The following is a 10000-nucleotide window of genomic DNA, read 5'->3' as shown; positions in this document are numbered from 1 at the left end:
GGCCACAGCGGCCACTCTGCAGTATAGTACTGTGGGCCACAGCCTAACGCGTAGGTGTGCACCATGATTTGCTCACTGATAGTGCTCTATCACAGATAACCTGTGTGTCCACAGACTTGTATGGTGGAGGTTTCTCTTTGGGGCTGTAGTACTGAAGCTCACAGTGTTATTGAACTCTTCCTCATCTGTCTGAAGATGTCTAGACTGGGGGCTTAAAGGTCGTGGTATTGGGGGAAATTAGGAAGCTAGGTAACCGTCTGTCATTGTCATGCATGCTATAACACCCTGGCATCGTTGTGTGTGTGTGTGTGTGTGTGTGTGTGTGTGTGTGTGTGTGTGTGTGTGTGTGTGTGTGTGTGTGTGTGTGTGTGTGTGTGTGTGTGTGTGTGTGTGTGTGTGTGTGTGTGTGTGTGTGTGTGTGTGTGTGTGTGTGCGTGTGTGTGTTTGTGTGTGTGTGTGCGTGCGTGCGTGTGTCGGATTGGCACAGATGGACAGCAGCTAATTGTGACACATCAAGTGCTTGTCATGCTCATCTCTGGCATCCAAATGCCAAGTTTTTCAGCATTAACATGTCACAGCATGAAACTCCTGTCTGAAGCCTGTGAACGATGTTTTGCCGTTTTGCCAGGAATAATTGTTTTCATTCCATTGTCTCATTGCAACGATGATGGATGTTCTCATTAAAATAATGCACGCACGACGCGTTGCTGCCTGACTTTGTAATAAGGGTTTATATTAATGTTTGTTCACTTCTGAAAATGTTGTACGTGATGGATATTTACAGTCATTACAGAGAGTGCTATCATTAAGCAGGCAGCTATTATTACGGGCCTGTTTGCGTCTTCCTTCCTTTTTACTTTTTCATTTTCCCATCATGCATTTCTGCCAGGCAAAGTTCCCGTGGAACTCCACTCAGACTGTGATAAGAGGTGGAGATGACAGTGAAAAAGCACCACAGGAAGAAATAGAGAGAAAGTCACGTCGGGCCGAGTTAAAGCCTCATTTCAGTAGGGTCATTGATCACATACTATCTTCTTTTGTAGGCGCGAGGACTCTGGACTTCTGGCTTATAAAGACCACTTACCTGTCAACCAAGTAGCGGTCGGGGACACAAATCGACCCAGTTCCGAGGCTAAACTGACGGTGGGGCCTCTACGTTGCCAAGGAGACCGTGAGTTCACATCTGTTTTGTTATGACATGGCTCTGTTTTCTTCAGACCAAGGTTAACAGACTTCAATTAGACACTGCTGCACTGGCTCATCATTATGCTGTGTATAGGACAACATCTGCCTGCAGCAAGCTCGCTCACACCATACCCCAACATGCGTCAACACCTGAGGAGTCCCACTTTTGTCTTAATGAAATCTAGAATTTAACACTTCACAATGATTCAACAAATACATCATAGGAATGTAACATGATGCTAGCCTAGAAATCTAGACGCACCCTAGCGGCAGCAAATTACATTTGCTGCCAGGGCTAGTCTAGTAACTCTCCATTGGCTTGTGAGCTCGAAAAATTAAACTCCTATCAGGCCAATCAAATCGTGTATAGAATCGGCGGGCTTAACATAATGATTGATGGCAGAGTTGCAACGGTTTGGCTTGAATTCCCTACTACTTGAAAACAAAGAAGATGGATGTTGCTGTTGGCCAACAGTGTGACACAAGTTAAGCTTGTTTTAAGTTGGCAAAAGTTTGAACTAGCCAACTAGCTCCGCTGGTGGGAAAACGCATAAGACTCAGCACTGTCCTATTGCGTGCAGAGGGAATTTGAAAGACAACCGATTATCCCGCCCCTCGGATTGAGCACTGCGAACGGTGAGTGCCCAAACCATACATTTTAATGTGAGTCTGGCTCGTCAGGCTAACATGATGCACCATTTACTCTGAAATAGTCAGATTCAACAAGTTTGTTAAGCTGATTTAAGCCAAGGTGACCCCCCCCCCCCTGCATGCGTCAGTGCTGTCGTCGTCATGGCATCCTCTTCCAGAAGCAGCAGCTGCTGCAGCAGGCGAGCTGAGCTGTGTGGTGCCAGGGGAACTCCCAGACAGGAGCCGTGAGTCCCCGAATTCTCCTGCTATTTCCATCGCTGCTGCTCTGCCTCCATAATCACAGAAAGCACTCGATCTCCTGGCAATGCAGCGAGAGAAACACAGCAACCCAAACCCAAAGCAGACATTTCTTATCCCTGCCTCTAATCCTTTTCTCCGTTGGAAATAAGTTGGCTCTGAAGATATACTGTTACCTGCATCTGAAACACTTCAACACTCAACTCCTCTCAGCCTGTGTCATCGCAATCAAGTGTATTTGATAATGATTAAATACAAAATTAGGTTTGTTTACTTAGTTAAGCGTTTTCCAATGCAGTGCACATTGAACAATAAGATACTAGACTACACACTACATTTCCTATTTGTACCAGACGCTCAAGGGTACTTATAGCAGTTTATATTGTCAGCAGTGTGTGTGCTGCCTCCATGTCTAACTGATGACCTTGGAAACACTGTGACTGTAACTCTGTGTAGTCGTCTCTCTCCTACGCTACACTCTGTGTGTAGTAGTCTCTCTCCTGCGCTACACTCTGTGTAGTCTCTCTCCTGCACTACACTCTGTGTAGTCTCTCTCTCCTGCGCTACACTCTGTGTAGTCTCTCTCTCCTGCGCTACACTCTGTGTAGTCTCTCTCTCCTACGCTACACTCTGTGTAGTCTCTCTCTCCTACGCTACACTCTGTGTGGTCTCTCTCCTGCACTACACTCTGGGCCAGATGTACTAACGCTTTTGCGCCCACTTCAGGCGTATTTGTTTCGCAACGTGCGTGTAAAATCATTGCGAGGTATGTACAAACAGGCCGCAATGATGTAAAAGCGCAAACTGCCTGTCGCGGGAGCTGAGAGTGGCAGATTGCGTTTGTCATGTCATGCATATGCATTCATGGGAGGATCCAGGGGAAAGTGGGAGTTTAGCGTAAAAAGATGGGAGGGGAAGAGTAAAGAGCGCCTAATTATGTATTCCGCGGTATGTACAAAGACTGCTCCTGAAAGCGCACGTCTATTCTGCGCCTAAATACTTGCGCCTTGTAAAAGAAGGTGTTAATCCAAATTGAAGTTCAATGCTTCAATAAGAGAACCTTTCAAAGACAACACAATCGCTATTTAGAGCACCAGTTTTGCAAGTCTTTGTAGGCTACTATCAAATGCAACATTAACTTTCGTTGGCCTTTCGAATGTCTTACTTTCACTTTCACGTCATTCACTTAAACTTTCCTACTTGCTAGATTTGACCAATCTTCCATAGCCTACGTTCACAAGTAGTTTGACTAGAACTACTGATCTTCATTATCTCCCTGCTCGTTGACATCTTATCATCTATGGTATTATTTCATGATCGCTAAACGTTTGATTCCTTTTAATGTTGTCATCAGTTAACTTCATTCAACTGCGCTTGTAGGCTCTGCCATTCAGTTGTGGACGTTCGTAAATTGCGTTTATGGGCGGAGAGAGGCAGAGAAAGACGCAGTTTACACCAAGGATTTAACGATTGATAAATACGACGGAAACTTGGGTCTGTCAGCGTTCGCAGTCTGCGGTTTGTCCATGGCGCTGATAACGTTACGTTCGCAAATGTACGTACATCTGGCCCTCTGTGTGTAGTAGTCTCTCTCTCCTACGCTACACTCTGTGTAGTCTCTCTCTCCTGCACTACACTCTGTGTAGTCTCTCTCTCCTACGCTACACTCTGTGTGGTCTCTCTCTCCTACGCTACACTCTGTGTAGTCTCTCTCTCCTACGCTACACTCTGTGTGGTCTCTCTCCTGCACTACACTCTGGGCCAGATGTACTAACGCTTTTGCGCCCACTTCAGGCGTATTTGTTTCGCAACGTGCGTGTAAAATCATTGCGAGGTATGTACAAACAGGCCGCAATGATGTAAAAGCGCAAACTGCCTGTCGCGGGAGCTGAGAGTGGCAGATTGCGTTTGTCATGTCATGCATATGCATTCATGGGAGGATCCAGGGGAAAGTGGGAGTTTAGCGTAAAAAGATGGGAGGGGAAGAGTAAAGAGCGCCTAATTATGTATTCCGCGGAATGTACAAAGACTGCTCCTGAAAGCGCACGTCTATTCTGCGCCTAAATACTTGCGCCTTTTAAAAGCAGGTGTTAATCAAAATTGAAGTTCAATGCTTCAAAAAGAGAACCTTTCAAAGACAACACAATCGCTATTTAGAGCACCAGTTTTGCAAGTCTTTGTAGGCTACTATCAAAAGCAACATTAACTTTCGTTGGCCTTTCGAATGTCTTACTTTCACTTTCACGTCATTCACTTAAACTTTCCTACTTGCTAGATTTGACCAATTTTCCATAGCCTACGTTCACAAGTAGTTTGACTAGAACTACTGATCTTCATTATCTCCCTGCTCGTTGACATCTTATCATCTATGGTATTATTTCATGATCGCTAAACGTTTGATTCTTTTTAATGTTGTCATCAGTTAACTTCATTCAACTGCGCTTGTAGGCTCTGCCATTCAGTTGTGGACGTTCGTAAATTGCGTTTATGGGCGGAGAGAGGCAGAGAAAGGCGCAGTTTACACCAAGGATTGAACGATTGATAAATACGACGGAAACTTGGGTCTGTCAGCGTTCGCAGTCTGCGGTTTGTCCATGGCGCTGATAACGTTACGTTCGCAAATGTACGTACATCTGGCCCTCTGTGTGGTCTCTCTCCTACGCTACACTCTGAATGGACCTTTGCAAAGCAGTGTATCCCAAATAGTTTAACGACTGAATTGTACTCTGCACTGAACTCTGCAGAGTGGTGCATCAGAATAGTTCAACTACCAAACAGCTCTCTGCATGAGCTGCTGTCCAGCACATCTAACCAACACGCACTGGACCGGAACCCAGACCCAAGGACAGGCACTGCACACACACACACACACACACACACACACACACACACACACACACACACCAAACCCCACATCCAACCACACACTGCACACACACCACACCCCACTCTACATTGCACACACACACACACACACACACACACACCCCCCCAGTCCCCCCAGCATCATCTGTGGGTGAGGCGATGGCTTTCTCCATGCCTCATTATCTCCATTAATTGCACTGTGCTTACTGCTTACATCGGCTGCCGCCGGCTCATTACAGTCACCTGTTTAGTGGGGGACGCCAGCCGTGCTGCTCACACACATCCACCACACCTGTGGCAGCGGCCGAGAGCAGTGGAGAAGAGGAGGAGGAGAGGAGAGAGGAGAGGAGAGAGGAGAGGAGAGGAGGAGAGAGGAGAAGAGAAGAGAGGAGAGGAGGAGAGAGGAGAGGAGGCAAAAGGAGAAGAGAGTAGTGGAGAGAGGAGAGGAGGCGAGAGGAGAGGAGGAGAGAGGAGATGAGAGGAGGAGAGAGGAGAGGAGGAGAGAGGAGATGAGAGGAGGAGAGAGGAGAAGAGAGTAGTGGAGAGAGGACGAGAGAGGAGAGGAGAAGACAGGAGAGGAGAGAATAGTGGAGAGAGGAAAGAGGAGAGGAGAAGAGAGGAGAGGAGAGTGAGAGAGAGGAGAGGAGGGAGAGGAGAAGAGAGGAGAGGGGTGGAGAGTGAGGGAGAGGAGAGGAGGGAGAGGAGAAGAGAGGAGGGAGAGGAGAAGAGAGGAGGGAGAGGAGAAGAGAGGGGAGGAGAGTGAGGGAGAGGAGAGGAGCGAGAGGAGAAGAGAGCATAAGAGAGGAGAGGCATGGCATGGCATGACGTGGCGTGGAGCAGCTCACTCCAGCCCGCGTGCCGTCAGGTGCCTAATGGGAGAGGGAGTGAGAGCCAGGAACCGGGGGCTGGTACAGATTGGTAATCGATGTGCATGAGGGGGTCTGTGATGGCCAGTGTACAACACAGGAACACACACACACACACACACACACACACACACACACACACACACACACACATGTGCAAGTGGAGCAGAGTTGCAAACCACCACACACTGGGCAAACGTGCAAACCACCACACACTGCAAACGTGGAAACCACCACACACTGTGAGCGTTGCTGTTCTTGGTTATTCATCGGACTTGTTTATTTATGAACCAGAGACTTGAAGCAAGCAGTTTGGTAATGGCTGATTAACTCAAGAGAAGAAACAAAACAAGTCTATGGGTCCATTCTCAATTAAAAATATGGAGCAAGCTGTGTGTGTGTGTGTGTGTGTGTGTGTGTGTGTGTGTGTGTGTGTGTGTGTCTGTGTCTGTGTCTGTGTCTGTGTCTGTGTCTGTGTCTGTGTGTGAGTGTGAGTGTGAGTGTGAGTGTGAGTGTGAGTGTGAGTGTGAGTGTGTGTGTGTGTGTGTGTGTGTGTGTGTGTGTGGGCCTTATGACTCCACAGGATGAGAAATACTAATGCTCTGAGTATAAGCAGCATCCCAAGAGGGAAGGCGTCTCTTGGCCCCAGTGCAACCCCTCTGCATAATGTGTGGGACCTCAGGCTGTGGGCTCCCAAGCAGAACCGCAAATGCCTCTCCGCACGAGCCCAGCAAAGTGTTAAGGACTCGTTCATTATTTATGCCAAGAACTCCAAATGAGTTCATTAACAGCCAAATGCAGGGGTACATAGCAGAAGGTTTATCAAAGCACTAATATGGAACAAAACAAGAGGGAGCCATTGTGCCCGCCTTATTATGCCATTAATCAATACCTCTCAGGGCGTCTGTGGTGCGCGGCCAGTTGCTTACGGCCGCCTGATTTGGAAATTCAGCCCATAAAGTGTTGCTGCGAGTCCCAGCCAGGGGTGGGGTTGATGCCATGACTGCCCACAGTGCCCAGAGATGCCACAACTGCCTAGAGATGCCACAGTGCCTAGAGATGCCATGACTGCCCACAGTGCCCAGAGATGCCATGACTGCCCAAAGATGCCACAACTGCCCACAGTGCCCAGAGATGCCACGCGTGCCCACAGTGCCCAGAGATGCCACAACTGCCCAGAGATGCCATGACTGCCCACAGTGCCCAGAGATGCCATGACTGCCCAGAGATGCCATGACTGCCCACAGTGCCCAGAGATGCCATGACTGCCCACAGTGCCCAGAGATGCCACGACTGCCCAGAGATGCCATGACTGCCCACAGTGCCCAGAGATGCCATGACTGCCCAGAGATGCCATGACTGCCCACAGTGCCCAGAGATGCCATGACTGCCCACAGTGCCCAGAGATGCCACACGTGCCCACAGTGCTAGAGATGCCATGACCAGTGTTGCCACAGTTACCTTGAAAAAGTAATCTGATTACTGATTACTGATTACTCCTTTAAAAAGTAACTTAGTTACTTTACTGATTACTTGATTTTAAAAGTAACTAAGTTAGATTACAAGTTACTTTATTAGTTACTTTCAGCAGCTGCCGACAACACCCCCACCGCCTCAACATAAAAATGATAACTGGTTTTGCCAATACTCACTATACTGGAAGTGCATTTTAACATCAATGTATAGCAGACATCCCAACCTAACCTACTTAGATATTGAAATTCAGATGTTTGTTCAATAATGTCTAAGTACACCAAATAAGGAAGGCCTATTGATAGAAATTGTTATAGTAAAATATGTAGATTTTTTGTAGATTTGTTTTTCATGTAGCCTTGGCAACTAGCCATCTTGTATAGGCCTGAGTAATATGCAAATTAAATTACACTTGTTAAACTCACCTCAACAAGTATTTTGCAATCATTTAACCCGCCGTGAGCAATGCTAAAGTCGCTGTTACAAACAGTGCATTGTGCAAGATTATCATTATGTTTTAATCTTTTGAGACAATTGGGTACACTTTTGTGTAGTCTGATGTGTCTTAAATCTTCCTTTTTGAGGGGCACTGACGCTGCCATCACGCTCCTGTTCCTAGATAGGCTACACTGACTAAACTGATTAATTAAGTTTGGGAGAAAAGAGATATAAGCACACTTACACGTTAAGCTATGCACACGCGATTTGAAGTCCGGTTGGCTTGCGTGCTCTTTGTTCGCTCTAGGTTCCGGGAGATTTTATGTAATTTGCGGGCGTCAGGAAGCTGCAGTATGTGGGAGACTCCCAAAACTTCGGGAGACTTGGGATGTCTAGCTAGACAGCACTTTGTCGCCAGCACAGAATGTACAATTTACCTTAATGTTGTCATGTTTAGCTGACACAAACTCAAAGTAATGACTGATGAAATGTGCATCTCTCCCTCTCCCTCCATTGTTTACGTTTGTGTCGCTGCGTGGTTTTACACGTGAATTGTGCTCATGCTGAAAACGTGAGCATAGCCTACATGACATTAATCCCCAAGACAAGAAGAAAGCAAAGAATATATCTTTTTATTAAGGAAAATGACAAAAATAGTAACGCACAGTAACTTAGATATTTAACTTTAATCCGATTACTGGTTTGTAAATAGTAGCGCGTTAGATTACTCGTTACTGAAAAAAGTGGTCAAAATAGACTAACGCGTTACTAAGTAACGCGTTACTGGCATCACTGGCCATGACTGCCCACAGTGCCCAGAGATGCCTCATGTGCCTAAGGTGGCTGACCTCTAGACTATGGTATGTTTTAGATTCCAAACACGCAGATGGTACTCTTTTGTTTTAGGCCCCAGTTCATGTTCACCAAGTGATGTGTGATGATTCCGATTTGGTGTATGTTTGCCGGTTGTGTTGCTAAAAACCTGCTTGAAATTTGTATTGTTACATAGATTGACAGTTGGCGTGTCACCATTTATGCTTAGGAGTGCATTGATGCTTAGGAGTGCATTTATGCTTAGGAGTCCATTGATGCTTAGGAGTGCATTGATGCTTAGGAGTGCATTGATGCTTAGGAGTGCACTGATGCTTAGGAGTGCACTGATGCTTAGGAGTGCATTGATGCTTAGGAGTGCATTGATGCTTAGGAGTGCATTGATGCTTAGGAGTGCATTGATGCTTAGGAGTGCATTGATGCTTAGGGATGCTTAGGAGTGCATTGATGCTTAGGAGTGCATTTATGCTTAGGAGTGCATTGATGCTTAGGAGTGCATTGACAGACTTGTATTTTTCCCAGTGGGGGCTCTGTTGAAGCAGCTGAGTGAGCTTGGACCACTCCACCATCTTACCACTGGCTCCTTCATAGCACTCCATTAGACATAGTCAACAGCTATTGGTGTAAACACTGTAAACAGCTATTGATGTAAACACTGTTTACATCAGCCCACGTCTGTGCGTTATTCAGTTACTTCAGGTGATGAAAATATGTGATGGAACACTTTGTGGCGTGTTTTGTAAGTGAGTGCTTATGTAATTGCTAACACGTCTGCCCTTTTGGATAGAGCTTTGTCTTTGTCTATGAAAAAGCCAAGCTTGAAACTATAAGTGTTATTTATTCAGCTGTCCAAAAATATGACTGCTTATTGCTGTAAATTATGTTTATTGGGAAAGTTTTCACATTGATTTGTCTGCATTGACTTTGGCTTGTCATGAATCATACTGTCAATTATTATTGGAGAAATATTCATCACTAAAAAACATTGATCAAGGGATATTTTTGGTCATTTGTAACATGGGCTTTGTAATCTAAATCATCATGCCTCAATGCCCTTTCGTCCTAAAGCCAACCCTGATCCCAGGTCAGGAGTTGTGGCGGTTGAGGGAACTCTACAGCGAGGTGAGAGCCTCCATATGTTTCTGTATGTTGTGGCCAGACATGTGGAGTAAGTATCCTCCTGGAGTCTCATGCAACACGACACGCGGCCCCCTCACAGCAGGTAACATCACCAGCAGCCATTAATCACCTGGACACTGCACATAAAGATAGCAAATGATGAACTAATAAAGCATCACAGTCGTGTGTACTGATGCAGTCGGAGAGAGAGAGAGAGAGAGAGGGAGAGAGAGAGAGAGAGAGAGAGAGGGAGAGAGAGAGAGAGAGAGAGAGAGAAAGAGGGAGGGAGAGAGAGGGAGAGAGAGAGAGAGCTCTCTGTTTTAACGCTTGGGCTG

General features: G+C 46.3%; 1 protein-coding gene across 1 annotated transcript in view; it reads left to right on the top strand.

Annotated features, from left to right (window-relative positions):
- cntnap2a (contactin associated protein 2a) overlaps positions 1 to 10000 on the top strand; it is a 233628-nt gene that overhangs the window by 124400 nt on the left and 99228 nt on the right. Inside the window, exon 15 of the mRNA XM_076291413.1 lies at positions 1044 to 1171. Coding sequence (XP_076147528.1) covers positions 1044 to 1171 — 128 coding nt within the window. The remainder of the gene's footprint in view (positions 1 to 1043; positions 1172 to 10000) is intronic.

This window comes from Alosa pseudoharengus, unplaced genomic scaffold (assembly GCF_046254945.1).
Source record: "Alosa pseudoharengus isolate Yale_2024_CS ecotype anadromous, Long Island Sound unplaced genomic scaffold, YU_APseudo_1.1 YU_APseudo_1.1_scf_18, whole genome shotgun sequence".
NCBI lineage: Eukaryota > Metazoa > Chordata > Actinopteri > Clupeiformes > Clupeidae > Alosa > Alosa pseudoharengus.
This window is presented reverse-complemented; position numbering and strand designations above follow the sequence as displayed.